This window comes from Myxine glutinosa, chromosome 6 (assembly GCF_964187855.1).
Source record: "Myxine glutinosa chromosome 6, kmMyxGlut1.1, whole genome shotgun sequence".
Taxonomy (NCBI): domain Eukaryota; kingdom Metazoa; phylum Chordata; class Myxini; order Myxiniformes; family Myxinidae; genus Myxine; species Myxine glutinosa.
Window position 1 is genome coordinate 6,137,479 of NC_136266.1, and position 23,780 is coordinate 6,161,258.

General features: G+C 44.9%; 1 protein-coding gene across 3 annotated transcripts in view; it reads right to left on the reverse strand.

The window, feature by feature from the left end:
- Window positions 1-23,780, reverse strand: part of LOC137429568 (mitogen-activated protein kinase kinase kinase 13) — a 138,841-nt gene that overhangs the window by 6,552 nt on the left and 108,509 nt on the right. For all 3 annotated transcript variants that reach the window (XR_013623760.1, XM_068119576.2, XM_068119577.2), the window contains exons 9-11: window positions 12,350-12,466; window positions 11,049-11,186; window positions 5,261-5,735 (exon numbers count right to left, since the gene is read on the reverse strand). Coding sequence is in view for 2 of the 3 variants with exons in the window: in XM_068119576.2 (XP_067975677.2) it covers window positions 5,261-5,735; window positions 11,049-11,186; window positions 12,350-12,466 (730 nt within the window). In the remaining variant the exon portion in view is untranslated. The remainder of the gene's footprint in view (window positions 1-5,260; window positions 5,736-11,048; window positions 11,187-12,349; window positions 12,467-23,780) is intronic.

The window sequence follows — 23,780 nt, forward strand, 5'->3', positions numbered from 1 at the left end:
ATCATCGATTCAGATTCAGACCAGGTCACTCCACCTTGGACATCTCACCAAACAATGGAGACCCTCAATATCAGTCATGAGTTCAATGTTAGAGAGACCCTCAATGTCAGTCATGAGTTCAATGTTAGAGAGACCCTCAATGTCAGTGAGGCAGTTTCTCTGGACATATCTCATGCTTTTTAAGCAGACTGGCATTCTGACATGCTCTACAAACTGTCTGCCAATGGCATCCAAGGCCAAGTCCACACATGGTTTATTAACTTCCTCTATTCTCGTAGCCAACATGTGGCACTCAACGGAATCCATTCATCTCCTCCCCCTGTCAATGCTGGAGTGCCCAAGGCAGTGTTATGGGTCCAGTCCTATTGATGATCTTCATCAATGATCTCTCTGACTCTCTGGAAAATCCCCTTTATTGCTTTGATGATGACCAAAACCTTCTTCCGTGACATCCCTCATACTTCACACCTCATCAGCCTCTTTCTCTTCAGACTTTGGCAAAATCACAAGTTGATAAAACACTTGGAATATGTCTTTTAATCCTGATAGATCTCACTATCTACTCTCCTATCTGGCAAACCCTCCTATCTACTAATGGAGGAAGTTCAGTCATTCAAACTCCTGGGTCTCACTATCTGCCGTGATCTTTCCTGAGAAAACCACATTTCAAAGTTAGCCTCCAAAGCCAGCTGCCGACTGGGCATCCTCCGTCGTACAAAGTCCTTCCTTGGAACACCTGAACTCATATCCTCCTACAAGGCCTTCATCCACAGCTTGACTGAGCACTTCTTTCCCCTCTGGGCTGGCTTCCCTGCCTCACATCTTGATCACCTTTACGATGCAGAAGTAAAGGCCTTGAAGATCATTCAAATCTCCTGTGCTGAATCTGAGTTTATGGGCCTATCACTTCGCCATTGTATACAGGTGGTGGTCTCTCTGTCTTCTACCGCCTCATTTCTGGTCTTGCACCATCTGCTCTTTCTGTGTTTTGTCCTCCCTTACCTCCTCCCAGGTTTCTGCAGGGCTCACATGGTTCACTATCAATCCTCTCCTGGTAAAACTACCTAATCCAGGATCAGGTGGTGGTCTTTGATGATGAGCACATTTCCACTCATTTGGTCCTCTTCCCCCCCCCCCCCCCCCCACCTGTGGAATGAACTCCCACATCCTCTTAAATCCCATTCTTTCCTCTCGGTCTTCTGGACAGCTGTTCACCACCATCTCAGATTGTTCCTAATCCAAAACCATGATCTTCTCTACCCTCATTAACCCCACTCAAATCCCTCCTAATTTTCCAGTTTTTCCTCCTGAGAGTTTCTTTCTCCATGCATGCACATTTGCATCCTGTTTTTGTCTGTCACATCCTGATCCATTCAGTGTACTCGCTCTTCCAAGAACCTCACTATGTATACAAACGAAAACACTTGGAATATGTCTTTCAATCCTGACAAATCTCACACTTTCCCTGCAGGGTTTCAAGACGGCTGTTCACCACCATCTCGAGTCATCCCCCATCTACAACTATGGTCTTTTCTACCCCCATTGTTCCTCCCCCAAACCCACCTCTTTCCGAGTTTCCAGTTTTTCCTTCCACTCCTGTGATTGAGGGTTTGCGACTTTATCCATCTTGCTCACCCTGTGCCCTCCCCTTGCCCTCATTCTTCCCCACATCCCTTACTTTTCCAAGTCTCCCTCCTTTTTACCCACGTCTCCCTGCTGATAACCCCAACGCTAACAGCCCGAAGGTGGATGGAGGTTGTGTTTTTACCAGTCTGTTTGTTATGTCGGTCTGTGTCGTTTGTTTGCGAGTGCGAAAACTCGAACACTTTTAGCTATCTTCAAACTTTACCAGAGGATTCCGAAGGAACAAGTGAGGCTGTCAATGTTATTTGACAATATATGTCAAAGGTCTAGGTGACAGTGACGACATTTGCATAAAACAGATAGACCAAAAGTGTTTGTGCCACGTAACGTCAAACTTAACACAAATGAATTGAAAAACGTGACCTACAAATTTAGAGCAGATTTGATAATCAGATTGTTATAAAAATGCAAGATTTCTGTTGGCGCTGGGGGGGCCATATGATGCATTTCCACAATGATGTATAATGTCGTTTCCATGGCAACAAAACGTCCATGTTAAAGCATCGGGTTAATTTAGGGACAAAGACGACGATAACTCGGAAACGCTTCAAGATACAGGTATGAAATTGCCAACCCTCAATGAACATCGACATTCCGAGTAAAAGTTTGTTTTTAGGCTTTGTATATCCAAGGTCAAGGTCACGGTGACTTAATTTGAATAAAACGTGCCTTTGGTCATATTGCGTCAGGTGGTTACAGATTCACAGTGAATCTCTGTGGCTGTTGTACGTGGCATAATCTTCCTTCCATTACTGGTTTCACCTTTAACAATGTGCCATTGCTCAATTCTTACAACATGGTTTAAGGTGATTTTAACAAATAAGTACCGGTACATGTCACGTTGCATATGGTGTGTTACTTTCTGATATTTCTTTAGAAACGTGTGAATTTATTTAGAAATACAAAAATACGGATCCTCACTAAATGTACAGTATCAGCCGATATTGTATGTGTATACCCCAAATCCCACTTCCTTCTCCGTTTGCCTCCCTGGAACAGAACACCACATTTTCATGACAGGGACAGACGGAGAAGAGCTAGAAGTAGGACGGCCGAGTTATGTATTGCAATATGGGTTAAGACTGTGTTACGGATTCGTCACTTCCGTTGTGGTGGTTTTCATCCACTTGAAACATTTCTGGTTCCATGTATTATTATTATTATTGTTGTTTGAGGGAAATAGCAATTATTATTGTCAAAAGGTAAAAGGTTAATGTTTTAAAATGAAACAGGAACCGGACAGAAACGAAGAGGAAGAGGGACAAAGAAGGCGGAGCGAATGAGTCGGACAAGAAGGAGCCGAGCTATTTGCGGTCTGGAGCGAACGTTGGCGAACAACAGTCACGAGCGAACTTTCGGGTTTCCCAGGAAAGGGATTCCTGCGACAGAGTGGTTAGCGTGTGACAGATTAACCTGAGTGTCAGGTTTTGCGATTGATTCAGGAGAGAATCATCGTCGTGCCGTTACGCCACGAGACCAGGCCGTCGGCCATTTTGACTAGCGCAGGACCTGTGTTTCGCTCACGGTTTCGTCTTGTTTCGACCATTTTCACCGCCTTCAGACGTCGATCTGGGGTGTGTGTGTGACGTGGCTTTTGAGTGGAAAGTCTGCATGTCGCCGACTGGGAGCTGTGGAACGTCCATACCCGAGGGGGGTGATTTCTCAGTCGCCTTGAGGGCGCCTTTGTGCAGCTGTGGCTGTGTGACTGTACTTGCCATCCGAACGGGATTCTGGTCTCGATCGGACATCGTTCTGTCGATCGCTGGAGCGGATCGACGCTGGCTCGAAGCCAGGGAATAAGAGACATTGGGGATGTTCTTGTTTCACTCACTTGGAGCACAGTGAGCTCTATATTACAAAACTGATGGTACCATCATAGGACATATTGATTGTACTATTGAATACTATTATTGTTGTACTGTTATTCTTGTGTGATATTAATACAATATTTGTTTGTGAGTAACAATTGGGGTGGCTTCTCCATTGATCTTTGACACACAGAATAACACATTTTTCTGCCGTGACTCCTCTCGGGGCTCGGAGGTACACCGTGACCAGGGGGTCGGGGAGGAGCACGTAACAACTGTTAGAGAAACATTACTGTGACATTTTGTAAAATGATTTTGAAAAAAAAACTCTCGAAGATAAACAAATCAGATGCTTAATTTTTCATTGATAGAAACCGCTCCTGAGCCACCTGACACCTTCTTCTCTGTTTGTTTGTTTGACTGTCTGTGAACAGGATATCTCGAAAAGTTTTGGACGGATTCGGACGAAGCTTGGTGGACAGGTTGAGTGTTTGACACGGAAGAACTGATTAAGTTTTGGTAAAGATTTGAATCCGGATCAGATAATTTTGTTTAAGTGATTCTTCACTATTGAGAGATAGGGCAAAAAAAAACAACGATAAATAGCATGATATCTCAAAAACTTTTGGACGGATTCGGACGAAGCTTGGTGGACAGGTTGGGTGTGTGACAAAGACGAATCGATTCGATTTTGGTGAAGATCCGGATTCGGATCCGGCTAGTAGAATTTTTAAAGTGATTCTTCACCATTGGGAGATAGGGCCAAAAACGATACATAGCAGGATATCTGAAAAAGTTTTGGACGGATTCGGATGAAGCTTGGTGGACAGGTTGGGTGTGTGACAAGGACGAATCGATTCGATTTTGGTGAAGATCCGGATCTGGATACGAGAGCTTTTCAAATTCGAAATAGGACTAAAAACGATAAATAACATGATAATATTTCAAAAAGTTGTGGACAACCAATGACAAAACTTGGTGGATGAGCTGGTTAGGAGACAAGAACAAGCCAATTAGGTTTTGGTTCAGGTTTGAATCCAGATCCGGCCTATCAATGGATACAAAACGTAAACTGTTCAGCTTGGCGAAGGTATGCGCTCTACCCAGTGCTGTTCTAGTTTTTGTTCTGTTACATCCTGATCTGTTCGGTGTTCTTGCTCCTCCACAAGCCTTTTTTGTATATAAAGTCGAGGCTCGTGTAAGAGCTAACACATAAAACACGTAGAAACAAACGCAAACACACATAAAACATATAATAAAGGGAGCGGGAGACAAGAGCGGAAGAGAGAGGGAAGCACACAAGTACAACAGTAGAGAACAGGGACATCGAGAAATGTGTGGAAGGGAGAGGGCTGGGGGGGGGGGGGGGGGGGGGGGGTACACAGTATAAAGCAAATGAACACCACGAGGAATTTCAGGAATGAAGTCGGAGATCGAAAGAGGTGGATTTGGGGTGCATTAACGGGGGTAGAAAAGATCAAGGATAAGAGATGGGGGAAGATGAGAGATGGTTATGAACAGCTGTTTTGAAGTCCTGAGGGAGAAGTGGGATTGAAGAGTGTGGGATTTTGTTCCAGAGGCGGGAGAAAAGAGGAATGAAAGAGTGAATGTGAGTCTTACACTAAGCCTTGACACTATGTATGAAGAAAAAAAAAAAACATATGAGTGATATACATATTTAGCCATGCCCAACACATGATGTCATGACACCAAAGGTAAACATTGAAGGAGAAATTAGATGAAAAGGAAGACCCTCTTCTGGCCCTCTAATGCTCGGTGTCTATGTGTTGTGCGCGTCATGCTCTGACCCTCGACTGCTCAGGCAGCCAGGTTGTCCCTCCCGTGGGCGGCTTTGTCGTCGTCTCTGCTCCAGCGTCCATGCCGCCACCAGCATTCCCCTCGTGTGAACCCTCGTCACGAGGCGGCGTCTCGGAGGTCGATATGCAGAGCAATGCGGTGCGATCGGCCTGCAGCGTTGAACAGATGATGTCTGGTTTTGAAAGCACTGAAGTCTGTAAGTCTGCTGGCCTAGGGACACCTGGAGAGACAAAGGAGGCTTGCATATCTGCCTCTAGTCCCTCGGCCTCGGGCCTCGCCCCAAGCCAGCTGAAGTCGCTGGCGCTGCCCCGACTGCCCCCGCGGCGGTGGCGTTTGCTGCGATAGCGAGTTTTGCCTGGGGGTGTGCACAGCTTGTGACCAGGGGTACCCAATATGGCAGCCAATGAACGAACAGGACACGAGTTCAAACTTCCTGGGATGAGGTCAGAGTTGGGAAGGTCAGGCCTGAAAAATGAGCACACAGTTATTTCTCAATGACCACCGCACTTCATTCATTTTGCTTGTTTAGATCCAAACGAAGATTCATTCAAACAGTTTCCTGGTGCAGTGCCGTATCAACAACGTTTGTGTCATATGACAAATGTATCGATGGAAAGCATGTTTAGAAACAGAGTTAGATTGCACACATCATTTAAAATATTTTGGTGAGCTGTTAAAGAAGAAGAACCCGGTGTGTACCCTGGTTAGAATAGGTACACCGTATCCCTGCGTGTCGTAAGAGGCGACTAAGAGGGTTGGTGACAGGAAGGGCATCCGGCCATAAAAACATTGCCTCAAAAAGAGAACCATGACAATTACAACTGCATATGGGCAGGGTACAGCCCGAAGTGGAGATCGGTTTCTGAGGTTTGGGACATGGAATGTAGGGACAATGACAGGGAGATCAGGAGAAGTGGTGGAAGTATTGGTCAGAAGAAGAGTGGACATATGTTGCGTGCAAGAGACGAGATGGAAGGGAAGTGGTGTGAGAATGGTGAAGGGTAGGCAGGGACAGAAATACAAGTTTGTGTGGCAAGGGTGCCCGGAGGGCGTGAATGGTGTTGGTGTCCTGTTTTCTGAGGAGTTTGTAGACAGTGTGGTGAGTGTGACTAGAGTGAGTGATAGGTTGATGATGGTGAAAATGATGATTGGAAAGCTCTTGGTGAACGTCATCTCGGGATATGCTCCGCAGTTTGGTCGGAGCGATGAAGAGAAGGACAAGTTTTGGTGTGCGATAGAGAAGCTGATGGAAAACGTGAAAGACGAGGAAGTTGTTGTGGTAGGAGGAGACCTAGATGGACATGTGGGAAGGAGTATGGACGGTTTTGAGGGAGTTCATGGGGGTTACGGATATGGTGTGAGAAATGGGGAAGGTGAAAGGATTTTGGAGTTTGCTGATGGAGCTGATTTGTTGATTTGTAATACTCAGTCCCAGAAAGAGGATAATAAGCTTGTTACATACACGTCAGGTGGGTCGACGACAACCGTTGACTACCTGATGGTGCGTCGGCGAGATAGGGGGCACCTACGGGGCACAAAGGTGATCCCGGGGGAGGAGGCTGTTTCACAACACCACTTGGTTGTCTGCGACATAAGGGTGAAAGGTGCGAGGAGAGCTCGGCGGGTGAAGTACCAACTGAGAATGAAGGTGTCGAGGTTGAAAGAGGTGACAGTAATGGAGGCATTAAAAGAGAGGCTGAGTAGGGTAGAGGATGATGTGGTTGAGCTTGAACGTGGTTGGATGCCAATGAAAGATAGTCTGTTGGGAGCCGTTGATGAGGTATGTGGATGGACAAAAGGACCACCGAGGCACTCGGAAACATGGTGGTGGGATGGGGAAGTTGGAAAGAGGATTGACGAGAAGTGGAAGAAGTTCAAGGAGTGGCAGAGGGCGAAGGGTACGGGGGCAGAAAAAGCAGAGCATGAAAGTTATAAGGCAGCCAAGAAGGCTGCAAAGAACGAGGTAGCAAAGGCGCAGGAGGCATGTAGGAAAATGTTCGGAGAACGCTTGGATTCGGAAGAGGGTCAGAGAGCGGTATTCAGGATTGCAAAGCAGATAGCGAAAGAGAGGTGTGATGTGATGGGGGTGAGTTGCTTGAAGGATGAAGTGGGACAAATCGTTGTGGACCCAGATGGAATTAAAGGAAGATGGAAAAGATATATGGAAATGCTGTTGAATACAGAGAATGAATGGGATGGCAACATAGAGAGCAACGCAGTTTTAGGACCGGCAGAGAAGATAACCGAGAAGGAAGTTGAGGAAGCGATAAAAGCAATGAAGAGTAGAAAAGCGGGAGGGCCGACGGGAGTTGTTGGAGATATGTTGAAGGCAGCGGGAAGTTGGGGTGTGAAGAGAATGACAGAGATCTGTAATCTGGTGGTGAAAGAAGGCCGCATTCCAGTGGATTGGGAACTGAGTACCCTCGTCCCTCTATACAAGGGGAAAGGTGACCCTCTGGAGTGTGGCTCGTACCGAGCGAGGGTTATTGGAGCATGGAATGAAGGTATTGGAAAGGGTGTTGGAGAGGAGGATAAGGAAGAAGGTGAAGATCGACGAAATGCAGTTTGGATTTATGCCAGGAAGAGGAACGACAGACGGGCTCTTTATTGTGAGGCAGTTGCAGGAGAAGTACATGGAGAAGAGAAAGAAGTTGTTTCTTGGGTTTGTTGATCTGGAGAAAGCATTCGATAGGGTTCCACGCGAAGTATTGACATGGGCATTGAGGAAGTTAGGAGTGGAGGAATGGTTGATCAAAGTAGTGATGGCAATGTACAAAAGAGCGCGCACAGCTGTAAGGACGAAGGACGGGGAACAGTGGTGAGTTTGAGGTGAAGGTGGGAGTGCATCAGGGGTCGGTACTAAGTCCACTACTATTTGTACCTGTGATGGAGGTGCTGGCTCAGAACATAAAGGATGGTTTACCGTGGGAGTTGTTGTATGCAGATGTTCTGGTGTTGATTGCGGAAAGTATAGATGGACTGAAGGAAAAGATGAACAAGTGGAAGGAATGTATGGAGACAAAAGGTCTGAAGGTGAATATCGGAAAGACGAAGGTGATGGCTAGTGGAAAAGCATGTGGTGAGGTGGAAAGAACTGGGAAGTGGCCACGTGCTGTGTGCAGGAAGGGTGTCGGAGTGAACTCCATTCAATGTACAATGTGCGCTGGGTGGGTTCATAAAAATGTAGTGGTCTGAGAGGGTCATTAACCAGTGTGGCAGCTACATTCAAATGTAAGGTGTGCACAGAGGGAGCTGCAGATGGAGGACATGTTGAGTTGGATCTTGGAGACAGTGTGAAGCTGGAAGGTGTGAAAACATTTTGCTACCTCGGAGACATGCTGAATGGAGAAGGTGGATCAGACTCGGCAACGGTTGCTCAAGTGAGATGTGCATGGAAGAAGTTTCGGGAACTGAGTGGCGTGCTGACGAGGAGGGGAGTGTCGTTGAAGCTGAAGGGAAAGGTGTATGCTGCATGTGTGAGAAGTGTTATGATTTATGGGAGCGAGACATGGGTAATGAACGTAGAGCAGCAACGAAGGCTGGAAAGGGTGGAAATGCGAATGGTTCGGTGGATGTGTGGAGTATCGTTGAGAGAGAGGAAGACAAATGATGAATTGCGAAAGATGATGGGAATAGAGCCTGTGATGGATGCTGTGAAGAGGAACAGGTTGAGGTGGTTTGGTCATGTGTTGAGGAAGGATGAAAGTGACTGGTTGAGAAGAGTGATGGAAATGAATGTAGAAGGAAGTAGAGGACGGGGAAGACCGAGAAAGACTTGGTTGAAGATGGTGGAAGAAGAAATGCGGGCAAGGGGGTTAACAAGGGGAGGTGTAGAAAATAGGGCAAAATGGAGAAGATTGTCATGGGGACCGCAAGGCTAACCTCTGCTCTCGCAGGGAAAATGGCCTTAAAATGCATGTTGTTAAAGAAGAAGAGACCAGAGTGCGCAAAAATAATCATACGAGTGCGAGTCAATAAATGACGTCACTTTTCATTCCAATGACATGCCGATTAGATGCGTACCTGTCTCAATCCAGCAATGCACAAGAGCACCACCTGCCTTGCGTGCTCACGTTGCGATCATCTGTTTGCAGGTTGGCAACTCTGAATCACATGATCACGATGGCGGTGCCGTTGGAAAGTTTTACAGATGGCGGCGCCATCAGGGGAACAATGATCAATTATCCGTTTTCCATCGGCGGAGGCATGAATTTTTATTATAAAAGGAGCAGTGTCTGTCTGTCTGTCTGTCTGTCTGTCGTGTTATAACTTGAGAATGGATCAACAAATTTCGATAAATTCAAGGTTTGTGATGTAAAATGTTTTTGTTTTTTTAAAGGAGAGCAGGATCTCCCAGGAATCTTTTTTAAATTCTTGCTCCAAAGATTAGCCATCACAGGCATGTCGAGGAAGGGAAAAGCCCCGTTATTTTAGCATTCACACAAAGGCAGAGATGAGGAGACCTCTTGGCATGGCCCGTGCCTAACACATACACCAGACAGTTTGATCAAAACAAAGAAGAGATGAGGAGGGGAGGGTGAGATATTATTATTTTGATCTTCCTCTTGGTGTGTTGTATATTATTCGCAATTCAGCATTTCGACGCTGTGATTAATATCCTATTAACAATCTCCTCGCTCCCCGAGTCTATAGCTAGGCTGGTATCTATACACTGTCTAATTTGATTTTGCCATTAACAAAATGTGTTTTTTTTTGTAATTACACAAAGACTGATATTCCTGTTAGCGAAGCGGCGCTTCTTATATTCCAGTGTAATTGAAATGTGCAGACGGATGAGTGTACACAATGGGATACACGTCTGGAATGGATACATGTACAGATGGATAGAAAAGCTTGGAGAAGGCAGACAAAGTGTCATAGGAGACCGTCGTGGATGCCATGTCCGCACAGAACATCGCCTGTGCGGATGAACTAATCTGTAGTGATCGAGGCATGACGGAAATGACATTGCCAATGAAATTTACATCAGCCATGGTACGATTTACATGGTACGATTGTCCACACCAAACTAAATATTTCACAGGTGTCACGTAGGTGGGTGCCCATAATACACTCGGATACCCATAAGGGCCAGCGTTCGGAAACCAGGATAACCTCGTGTTTCCATAATAAAGGGGGGTAAACCTCCTGTCTGCTATTGAGACCGAGGGCGCGACGTGGATATCCCGATAAAATCGTAATCGAAGAGACAAAACAGAGTGGAAGCATCCAACGTCTCCTGCGAAGATGTTGAAGGTCCAGCAGTCTTTTGCCATAATCATGCCGACGGTATTCTGGGACATGAACGCCCCCCTTTGATTTTGTTCCAAGAACACCAGCTTCACCAATTACGAAACATAATTTGCAGACGTCGTCCCAGGCCCCTGTCCAGGTGTGTGTTTCTGCAACAGGACAATACCAGACCTCACACCGCCCATATGACAGGAGGCACCATCACCAAATTTAAGATGGACGTAGTACCATACCTAGGATAGCCTATGTCTTTCTCCACAAGACTACCACACGTTTGAGTCCCTGAAGGACGCCGTACATGGCAAGCACTTCACGCCACACGTGTCAAGCAGGCTTTCCGAGTGAGTTCAAGCTGCAGGCACAATGTTAAAAATGACCGGCAGTATGTATCCACGTGGACTCAAAAAAGAGCCGAGAAGAGCAAAGCGACACCCCTCGTATTGTTACGAGATTTGAACGAGCAAACGACAGAATTCATCCAGCTCGCCGTGACGTCCGTATCACCAACAATGACGTGCAATGTACCTGTGATGCTGCTGCCCAGGCCTTGGCGGCCATTGTTTTTTCTTCACAAGACGCTCCACAGCACAAGAGTGGACGGAATGGCGCAAGATCGATCGCTTGTATGTTCCTGGACATCGCTTTTCAAGTTCGTGTTCCCTCCTGCAGATCGCACATTCCTGTTACCACATCAAATGATGACATGGGCCGAACTCTACATATACACACACACACATATATATATATAAATTGAAAATGAAGACTACCTTGATTGTGTCATCACCCAATTGGCAAATGACCCTCAACCGTTGCCTCCACCACTGCACAGCGCTGAATGCCATTTGCACATTGGCCGATGGCACACCTGAATGTTGATTTGCATAACCTTTTCCCAAAGGCCTTTATCAAAACCCTCTGTTTGTATGAAAGACGACAATCACCGATTGAAATTCGCATTATGCCAATGACGGTGATTTTGTACACAAATTTGTGACTACATGTGATGAGCATTTCCATTTAATGAACATGTAAATATACAATCATTGATTAACATTCGCACCAGCCTTTTTCGAGTCCACTGCAGGATGAAGGCCTCCCTTAGATTGCGAGGTATTTGGCTTATTCGCTACACTTTCCAAATGCGCATTTGCAAGAGTCAGGGCAGACAGGAATTAGTGATTTGTTCAGGGTGCCGTTGATATCTCGCCTACTCTTAGGGAAACACAGTGTGCGATCTTTAACGTCCACCAACTAATGCCAGCAGAGGGGGCACCCAGATTAACGTCCATCCGAGGAATGGCACAGGCATCGATGTGAAACACCAAGATGGCAGTTTATAGCCGGGCTGAGATTTTAACCCAGGATAGACCGCTCAGAGCCCAGTGTGTGTACCCCGAGGACCCAGGTTACCCGAGCAGGTGCCACTTCTGTTTACCTGCATTCCAATTACTTTTCCCATTCCTACCCCAAGAACAGTTTGGTGGCTGAGTGGGTAAAGTCGCTGCTTTACTGAATCGAAGTTGGTTCTATTCCCACAGTGTATATGTTGAAGATCCCATCACAAGATTAAGCCTTTGACAGCCAGGGCCATGTTCCCAATCGAATGTGCGAATGATCACCAAATTAGTCCATTCCTGGGCTGTTACTCCTTTGGAAGCCCCATGAGGCTGTAAAAGAGCAAGAGAGCAGTGTCTGAGAGCCCTGTATATAACTGTGAGAAAGCAAGAGAGCAGCCCTGCATTGCCAGTGTTCCCGCCTCTCCTCCTATACCCAAGAGCAACAGGGTATCACTGATTGGGTGAGACTCGAGGAAACCGCTATCTTACCGCACAAGATCTTTCTCCCAGGCCTCAAGCTGCAGCATCACGGCACTGAGCTCCATGTAAAGGTTGTTGGCACGTTCCAGCTTGCGCTCATAATGCTCACGGATGTCAAGTGCATGCCTATGGAGACTTTCCAATCACAAACCACTCTACCCCCTCAACAATACACGTACATTCCTGCACAGACTCAATGTATTATTGCGTAACCCAACATAACAGGCCATCGACATATTGCGCACAGACCAAAGGGAGGGAGGTTGGGGGAGACCCGGTAGAGGGAGTGGGGGGTTAATTGAAAAAAAAAATTGAGAAAAGAAAAGAAATTGTGAGAAAAAGGTAACATTTCCAGTTTCCGGTTTCTTTGAGCGTGCACACAGTTTTGCCAGCTCTGAAAACTTCAAACATGAAGAATACACTAGCAGATCTGCCCTAGGTGTTGTTTGTTCCGGATACTGAAAATCACATCATGAAACGCATGTGTGCACCACGCTAAACCCTCCTCGTCCACTAAAACATGTGGCTGCATATACATCTCCGCAACCACTTTACACTCATGCATGTATGTGTGGTGCACCATCTCATCGAATGATGACGATGTGTATGTACATATATATATATATATATATAAATAAATAAATAAATAAATAAATATAAATAAATAAATATATATAAATAAATAAATAAATAAATAAATAAATATATATACAGTATATATATATACAGTATATATATATACATATATATATACATATATATATACATATATATATACATATATATATACATACAGTGGGGAGAACAAGTATTTGATACACTGCCGATTTTGCAGGTTTTCCCACTTACAAAGCACGACAAGGTCTGTAATTTTTATCATAGGTACACTTCAACTGTGGAAGACGGAATCTAAAACAAAAATCCTGAAAATCACATTGTATGATTTTTAAGTAATTAATTTGCATTTTATTGCATGAAATAAGTATTTGATCACCTACCAACCAGTAAGAATTCCGGCTCTCACAGACCTGTTAGTTTTTTATTTAAGAAGCCCTCCCATTCTCCACTCATTACCTGTATTAACTGCACCTGTTTGAACTCGTTATCTGCATAAAAGACGTCTCCAGACCGTCTCCGACCACAAAGACCGCAAAGACCGACCGCAAAGCCGTCTCCAGACCTGTCCACATTCAATCAGACTCCAACCTCTCCACAATGGGCAAGACCAGAGAGCTGTCTAAGGACATCAGGGACAAATTTGTAGACTTGCACAAGGCTGGGATGGGCTACAGGACAATAGGCAAGCAGCTTGGTGAGAAGGCAACAACTGTTGGCGCAATTATTAGAAAATGGAAGAAGTTCAAGATGACAGTCAATCTCCCTCGGTCTGGGGCTCCATGCAAGATCTCACCTCGTGGAGCCTCAATGATCATGAGAAAGGTGAGGGATCAGCCCAGAACTACACGGCAGGACCTGGTCAATGACCTGAAGAGAGCTGGGACCACAGTATCAAAGAAAACCATAAGTAACACACTACGCCGTCATGGATTAAAATCCTGCAGCGCACGCAAGGTCCCTCTGCTCAAGCCAGCGCATGTCCAGTAGGCTGGGCCAAATCAGGGGTGATTTTCAATTTTTCATACTACAAGGTTGTAATTTACCTAAAAGTTGTGGCTGGGTAACAGAAACAAAACCATGAAATTTTTTTCCAAAAATATTGACGTCTTACGGTAAAACAGCCCGTTACCATAGCAACCGTTACAGACGACTCAAAAAATTCTTAAAATCGATGATTTCTCAGGCTGTGTGTGACCCCCAGAGTTGATTCTGGTACCAAAGGATTCAGAATTGAAAGCCAAGGATGATTGGATAGCTTAACAATGTCTGTGACACAATTCAATACAACTTTTATCCCAAAAACTCATTTTTATCTCAAATTTAAGGCATTTGTTTGAAAAAAAAATGAAAATTTTGCTTTTTAATCATAGGATAATCATTCATCAGAGCTATAGTCAAATTAATTAACTTTAAATTAACTTTTGTCATTGATTAAGCTTTTTTGTCTCAAATTTAAGGTCTGACATTGAACATTGATAACAAAATATAAAACCTAGTCCCAATTGTAATCAATGGAGGCCAATGACTTCTTAGTCACAACCTCAGTGGATGTTGCCAGTCCATGCAGCTTCTCCCTGACGCCCTTCACAACCCTGTATAGAGCCTGGAGCTGCGCCTCAGATGTGGGGGCCTTGTTAGTGTTCAAATCTGTGGCGAGTCCAAGTGTCCGCTCTGCTGCGTCATTGACAACTGGGAGTTTGGCCACAACTTCCTTGCCATGACGATAACTGTCTGAGGTGGGCCACTGTGCAACGGGGAGCTTGACAAAACTGGAGTCAATACCCAAGAGTTCAAACATGCTCCAAGAGTCGTAACCAACAAAGTCTTTGAGGGCTTTACTCCCCAATTGCTGTGAGGCTGGCATCTCCTGTATCATGTTATGTGCAGTCCCATGGTACCTGAGCATAGCCCTTCTCATAGTCTGCTTGTCAGATGACGTTCTGTCCGAGAAGAGTGCCAAAGAGACCAATCTCTCTGAGAGGTACCACAAATGGTTTTGTAGCTTCTCTCGGGCCACAGTCACAAAGGACAGAAATTTGGCAGGCCACTTTGTTGGATTCTTTGCGATACTGGCCTCAGCCTTGAGGAGGTTCTTCATCAGGTACATGTCGTTAGATGGTGCATCTGCAGCACTGGTACATGTCAACCACGCTTTAGTGTAGAAGACTGACATGAATGCAGCGAGACTGGTTATGTCTTCCAGCTCTTCGGGTGTGTAGATATCTCCCAGCTGCCAACGGAAGAGTGCCACCTTTATAGTGTATAAAGTCTTGCTCATGCAACGGGCGTGGTGGAATGCCCCAGGAGCTTTGATAGTGATGGTCCTCATACCATCAGGGACAGTCCCTCCAAGAAACAGCAGTGTGAGGTGTGCCAGCTCCAGGTAGTCGTGTCGAAGAGTCTCCTTTGTGCTATTGTCCATCCACGTCTGAAGGAAGGTGATGGTGGCATGTACATGGCCAGCCAGCTCTCTCTGTTGAGCAGACACCTCGACCAATGTGTAGTTGCCTGGTCCAATTCACTCCAAGTGTTGAGCAGTCGCTTGAACAGCTGTTCATTAGGTCCTGTGGTGGGGCCATACACTATTGAGCAAGACGCCCCTCCAACCAATTCGTGGATGTGGTGCCGACATGCCAGTTGCAGAAGACTCCTGCCAAACTCAGTCTCCAGTCTTACTACGACTCCACTCTTGACCCCAGAGTTCACTGCCGTTGTATCGAAGACAAGAGCGCCTATCCTTGATGTGTGCAAGGGCGCCTTGAACGCCCTGATGAATGGTTACAGTAACAACCGAAAGCAGGCATTAAAATTAATGATTGTAAGCTGCTTTTGTTAACTTTTTTTTATTGAAATGAAGATGGCCAAATTTAAACAACGTTATAACAGTTATAAAAACTGGACAATACAAGGTTGTAAAAGACAATTTAAAGTAAATTTAATCTGATTAATGGTTATCCTCTGATTAAAAAGCAAAATTTTCAATTTTTTTCCATAAATATGCTTGAAATTTCAGACAAAAATCAGTTTTTTGGATAAAAGTGGTATTGAATTGTGTCACAGACATTGTTAAGCTATCCAATCATCCTTGGCTTTCAATTCTGCATCTTTTGGTACCAGAATCAACTCTGGGGGTCAAACACAGCTTGAGAAATCGTCAATTTAGGCATTTTTTGAGTCGTCTGTAACTGTTGCTATGGTAACGGGCTGTCTGACCGTAAAACGTCAATATTTTTGAAATTTTTTTTCATGATTTTGTTCCTGATACTCACTCACAACTTTTAGGTAAATTACATTGAATTAGGAAAATCACCTCCGATTTGGCCCAGCCTAATTGTCCAGGCCCGTCTGAAGTTTGCCAATGACCATCTGGATGATCCAGAGGAGGAATGGGAGAAGGTCATGTGGTCTGATGAGACCAAAATAGAGCTTTTTGGTTTAAACTCCACTCGCCGTGTTTGGAGGAAGAAGAAGGATGAGTACAACCCCAAGAACACCATCCCAACCGTGAAGCATGGAGGTGGAAACATCATTCTTTGGGGATGCTTTTCTGCAAAGGGGACAGGACGACTGCACCGTATTGAGGGGAGGATGGATGGGGCCATGTATCGCGAGATCTTGGCCAACAATCTCCTTCCCTCAATAAGAGCATTGAAGATGGGGCGTGGCTGGGTCTTCCAGCATGACAACGACCCGAAACACACAGCCAGGGCAACTAAGGAGTGGCTCCGTACGAAGCATCTCAAGGTCCTGGAGTGGCCTAGCCAGTCTCCAGACCTGAACCCAATAGAAAATCTTTGGAGGGAGCTGAAAGTCTGTGTTGCGCAGCGACAGCCCCGAAACCTGAAGGATCTGGTGAAGATCTGTATGGAGGAGTGGGCCAAAATCCCTGCTGCAGTGTGTGCAAACCTGGTTAAGAACTACAGGAAACGTCTGATCTCTGTAATTGCAAACAAAGGTTTCTGTACCAAATATTAAGTTCTGTTTTTCTGATGTATCAAATACTTATTTCATGCAATAACAGATCACAAAGTCAGCCTTCTTTCACCTGAAAAACATTGCCCGTCTCCGCTCATCCCTCTCCTCCACGGCTGCAGAAACCCTCATCCACGCCTTCATCACCTCCCGTCTGGACTACTGCAATAGCCTCCTCTATGGTTCACCCTCAAAAATCACCAACAAACTCCAATACATTCAGAACTCCGCTGCCCGTCTACTCACCCATTCCCGGACCCGTGACCACATCACCCCCGTCCTTTACAAGCTTCACTGGCTCCCCATCCCCCAGAGAATCCAGTACAAAATCCTCCTCTTGACATACAAAGCCCTCCATAACCTGGCCCCATCCTACCTGGCTGACCTCCTCTCCAGACACACTCCCACCCGCAACCTCCGCTCTGCTGGTACCAACCTCCTGACCCCCTCCATCCGGACCAAATTCAGATCCTGGGGGGACAGGGCCTTCTCCATCGCTGCTCCCACCCTCTGGAACTCACTACCTCACACCATCAGAGACTCCTCCTCACTCACCACATTCAAAACATCACTAAAGACCCACCTGTTCAACACTGCATTCAACATTCAACCCACAGCATTTAACCCCTGACTATCTCTTCTCCTTCTCCCTCCTTTTGCTTTAAATATTTCCCTATTGATTCTTGTCTTTTTGCAATTGTTGTTTTCATGTATTGTTATGCATTATGTTTGCCACTCTGTCAAAGCGCCTTTGGGCTTCTGGAAAAGCGCTATACAAAATAAATGAATTATTATTATTATTAATAAAATGCAAATTAATTACTTAAAAATCATACAATGTGATTTTCAGGATTTTTGTTTTAGATTCCGTCTTCCACAGTTGAAGTGTACCTATGATAAAAATTACAGACCTTTACGTGCTTTGTAAGTGGGAAAACCTGCAAAATCGGCAGTGTATCAAATATTTGTTCTCCCCACTGTATGTATATGTATATATATATATCCAAATATATGTGCAGTTCTCCAGCTTTCAATGAGCGCAAGTAATGACATCACTGCCATGTACATACGCTCTGCCTGTCAAGCTCTCAAGAGAACCCTCTGACAGAGCAGAATTTTGATCTTAGTTCAGATACTGTCATAAGTGTATGTAAAACTCACAGTTACCGACCTGGTTTCGCCCTTTTGGGGCTCATCAGGGCAACGCAGTGAGTACTGCATACACTTATGACTCTGAAAACCTTTCGGTTATATACCAGTCACTATGCGATTTCATACCATCAGTGGTGAACCACCATTAAGGTATCCCATCCAGCTATGCTGTACCTTAATGGGAGTGATAAGTGCCATCTGCCACATGGCACATTACCTCTGGTATCCACTCATTATATGGAATCCCCTGGGTGCAGCCGGGAGCAAACCAATGCAAATATATGTGCAGTTCTCCAGCTTTCAATGAGCGCAAGTAATGACGTCACTGCCATGTACATGTACATTTCATACCACTGATGGTATGAAATCACATAGTGACTGGTATATAACCGAAAGGTTTTCAGAGTCATAAGTGTATGCAGTACTCACTGCGTTGCCCTGATGAGCACCAAAAGGGCGAAACCAGGTCGGTAACTGTGAGTTTTACATACACTTATGATTTATGACAGTATCTGAACTAAGATCAAAATTCTGCTCTGTCAGAGGGTTCTCTTGAGAGCTTGACAGGCAGAGCGTATGTACATGGCAGTGACGTCATTACTTGCGCTCATTGAAAGCTGGAGAACTGGACATATATTTGGATTGGTTTGCTCCCGGCTGCATCCAGGGGATTCCATATGAGTGGATACCAGAGGTAATGTGCCATGTGGCAGATGGCACTTATCGCTCCCATTAAGGTACAGCATAGCTGGATGGGATACCCTAATGGCGGTTCACCACTGATGGTATGAAATCGCATAGTGACTGATATAAAAATACAGTGAAACCTTGACTTACGAGTGCACCAACTTACGAGTTTTCCGAGATACGAGCCGTCGCTCGGTCGATTTTTTGCTTTGTGATGCGAGCCGAGATCTGAGTTACGAGCGAGCGAGCTTGGATATAAAACACGTAATCGTCGAAAAACATGAGCGAGGTGTGCGTGTTGTCGACTTGGCGAGGCAGTACGATCGTAGTACTTCTACGATATGTACGATTTTGAAGCAGAAGGAGTCGATAAAGGCTATAATGCCAGCCAAGGGCGTTAAGATTATTTCAAAGCTCCGGACCTCTGTCCATGAAGAGATGGAGAAGTTGTTGTTTGTGTGGTTGACGGAGAAGCAGCTCGCAGGAGATACCGTGACCGAGAGCATCATCTGTGAGAAGGCACGAGACATTTACGGGGATTTGGTGCAGCAGACGGCGGGAACATCAACGGACGAGGCATCGGAAGAGTCATTCAAAGCCAGTCGGGGATGGTTTGATAATTTTAAGAAGAGGACCGGCATTCACTCCGTCGTCAGGCATGGTGAGGCAGCAAGCTCGGATGTGAAGGCAGCTGAAGATTTTATTATAACTTTTGCCGAACTGATAGAAGCCGAAGGATACATCCCCCAGCAAATCTTCAACTGTGACGAGACAGGGCTCTTCTGGAAAAAGCTGCCGAGGAGGACGTATATAACGGCAGAGGAGAAGAGCATGCCAGGCCACAACTTGTTCAGAGTGCCGGCGATAGCTCGCCTTCTCTTTGTGGAAGACACGGTGAGATCCTTAACATCCAACAACTAATGGGACGCAAACGGGGCGCCCAGTTTAGCGGTACACACATTGATGAATCACCCTGCCTGTGAAACACCGACATGACAGGTTATAGCTGGGTCGGGATTCAAACCCAGGCTGGACAGTTTAGAGTCAGGTGTGCGTACCTCCAGTCCAGGCCATCCTGCCAACTTGTATGCTGCATACAGGTGAAATATAAAGCGTGAGATATTTATATATATATATTTCAAAAACAATTGGTGTGGTTTTTGGGGGGCTGGAACGGATTAATAGCATTTCAATTCATTTTAATGGGGAAATTTAATTTGAGAAACGAGCAAATTGAGTTACGAGCTCGGTCACAGAACGAATTAAACTCGTAAGTCAAGGTTTCACTGTATATATATATATATATATATATATATATATATATAACTGTGAGAAATAGTAGAAACTCCACAGTACGAGCAGGGCGTCTCATTTGCATTAAATAAATAATCGGGAGGTTAACTCAGACGCGGATGTAGCTTCAGGACATCGATCTTTAATTTGACAAGCTTTCGACCAACAAAGGTCTTCTTCTTAGTCGTCCCCAAGTTCAACGGAAGACATATATAAATAAATATATATATATATATATATATATATATATATATATATACACACACACACACTGTATACTACTATTTTCTCTACGATGGCTCAACTCATCTATCCCAACACATTTTGTTCCTAATCGGTGGCGATTTCAATTGCCACCATTGTAACAATTGCCGCCATTATAACAATTGCCACCATTGTAACAATTGCCACCATTGTAACAATTGCCACCATTGTAACAATTGCCACCATTGTAACAATTGCCGCCATTGTAACAATTGCCGCCATTGTAACAATTGCCGCCATTGTAACAATTGCCGCCATTGTAACAATTGCCGCCATTGTAACAATTGCCGCCATTGTAACAATTGCCGCCATTGTAACAATTGCCGCCATTGTAACAATTGCCGCCATTGTAACAATTGCCGCCATTATAACAATTGCCGCCATTATAACAATTGCCGCCATGATAACAATTGCCACCATTGTAACAATTGCCACCATTGTAACAATTGCCGCCATTATAACAATTGCCGCCATTATAACAATTGCCACCATTGTAACAATTGCCACCATTGTAACAATTGCCGCCATTATAACAATTGCCACCACACCAGTGGCAGTGTCAGCTCTGTAACAAGCATCCATGACTTTCCAGATAAGGCTTTCTGCAACTCTACAGACCTGATCCAAACCATGAACATCCAAACCCACGTGTCTGGATTTGGGAAAGACAAACTTTCCATACAGTTTTTCCTGTTCCCTCTCTGTCCCTCTTGGGTTTTCTCACCAAGTTCTGGTCCCAGCCCACATATCTCTCTGGCAACATTATCTTGCTAACCTCAAGGTTAGATGCTCCAACAGGTCTCCTCCTAATAGTCATGGTGGTGCCTTGTAAACTCTACCTGCCAAATGCTCCTCACCTCCCTTCCAATACCTCAAAAGGCATAACCTCAGGCTCTGCTTGACATAAAGCAAAATGTCACAACTCAATGTTTGCCTCAAAATATTTTACCCAACCCATCACACCATCTCCAAATTGAACACAAAATATACTGAACGTGGTGTCACGTCTCTCTCACCTGAGGAGTTGTTAGTAAGCTATATCCATGGTGCTATATCCATAGTAAGCTATATCCATGGCGAGCCCTGCATTGCCAGTGTTCTCAAATAGTGCACTGATGCTCTTGCCCTTTGTCTGCACTCTCCAACTTGTGCGTCTCCTTCAAACATCTCCCATCTACCTGGAAGTTAGCTGGCATCACTGATATTAACAATAATGATGCAAAGACATGCTCGAACTGCAGAACACTCAGCTTATTTCTAATTCTAAACAAATTAATGGAATGAGTCATCGCTGCTGATGTCAACTCTTTGCTTTTTCGAAAGAGCCTGATCTCTATGACCATCAGTATGGATTTCATCCTGATCACTCACTTCTGGAGATGCTGTTTCTCTCTCAGAATTATCAGAGGCCCTACATCTCAAGGAAGAGGTAAGGTCCGTATCCCTGAACATATCCCAGGCATACAATAGCTTGACAAGCTCGCTGCCTGCAGCACACAGGGCTACCTTCATGCCAAGAACATTATATCACGTGGTACCCCATCCTACTGCAGGCAGACAGCAGCTGCATCAATATCTGCTGATGTGAAATAGATTAAATGTTGCTTTAACAAATGGAACAAGTCTTTCGATCCGAGCAACTCTCAAAATCCACCCGGTCACTCCAGGAGGGTCATAAAACAAAGCCAGATACATGTTTCCATGGACAGCCAAGGTTAAGTCTCAAACGTCGAGGCCGCACGATAAGCTAAAACTTCTGTTGTGTTCACCCCATAGCAAAGTTGGTCTCCAAAGCTCATCGCAGAGTAGCAATCCACTGTCATTCCAATACTTGAAAAACCAGAACTCTCAGTCTACAGGCCATTCTCCATTGCTCAATGGAGTAGTCATCTCCCTTATGGTCTGGGGCCCCAATCACATCTGTCATGCATGCTACGGAATCAAACGTTTTCATTATTATTGACATCTCCATCAATGTAGCCGAACCACTATGCCTGTTACTCTCACAATGCAGACAGGTCAGTGGCCTCTTTGGTTTTCCCGCCTCTCCTCCTGTCTTGCTCCGTCTCCGCTCTCAGTCCTCCGATCCACGATCCATCACAGCTCCTCCAGGATGGACATGTCATTCCAGTAAAACCTCCTGGTAAACTCCCAAACTTCAGGCTTACTGCATGCATCTCCACTATTTTGTTCCGTTTTCTCAAGTTGTGGAAATACCTTCTGGAAATGGTTCAATTTCCCTTTTCCCTCCAGGACTTCAAAAGCAGACGTTGCACCACATCCTCGTGTCATTCCCCATTCTTACCCATGATCTTTTCAATTCCCCATTAACTCGATCTAAACCAACCCACTTACTTGCGTGGTACTGGGTATTAGGTCTGTCATTCTCCGTTGTGTTCATTCGTGTGTGTGCACGCACACATATATTTTTACTCTCTGTCACTTCTCTCTTCCATGAGCCTAAATCTCGCATTTTTAAAGGGGGATGATATGGCAGTGAGGGTCTGAAAAATATAAAGAAAAGAGATTGTGATAAACTGAGGCGTGGTAATGCAGATGTATGGCATTTTCCGAAGGTTGGTGGTTACAGCCCTTACTACCTGAGATGGAGCTATCTGTTGCTTCTTAGCTAGAGAGCAATTTCTTAATCTGAAACTGCTTTGAATCGTCTTTTCAAATAAGTAAGGAATCACATCGCATGTGAAAGCAGTGAAGGCCGCACAGCATCCAGATAGTGGTTGAGGTGGATGCAAAGCAAATTGGAAAACAACGTGCAAGTACAAACTAGAACGGCACTCAGTAGAGCGCATACCTCCAACAAGTGAACAGTTTACATTTTGTATCCCAGAGTAGACCAGAAAAATCACAATACAGAATCACATTTAATCAAAATCATCCATCCACAACTTTGAGATATCCTGCTATGTATCGTTTTTGGCCATATCTCCCAATGGTGAAGAATCACTTAAAAAATTCGACTAGCCGGATCCGAATCCGGATATTCACCAACATCTAATCATTTCGTCCTTGTGACATATACTACCTCTATGCCAAATGTCGTCCAAATCCGTCCACAACCTTTTGAGATATCTTGTTCACAAACAAACAAACAGACAGACAGACAAACAGACAGGGGTGAGAACATGACCTCCATCCACCTTTGGTGGCGGAGGTAACACAGGAAACTAGAAAGCATCTGAAAATGCAAAGCCCGTCCGCGTCCGTTTGTGTTCAGATGTCCTCTTCTTCCATAAGCTAAACATAAAGAAAACAGTTTAAAAAAAATACAAAATGAAAATTGACAATTTTATGCAGCCTTGACCTTTGACCTTTTGATCTAAAAAAATAATAAACAATCGGCTTCTAGCTTTTGATTGGTGAATCATTTCAGTGACCCAATATGCAAATTCTTCAAATTGCAGGCCATTTGGATGAAAATTGACGATTTTGTGAC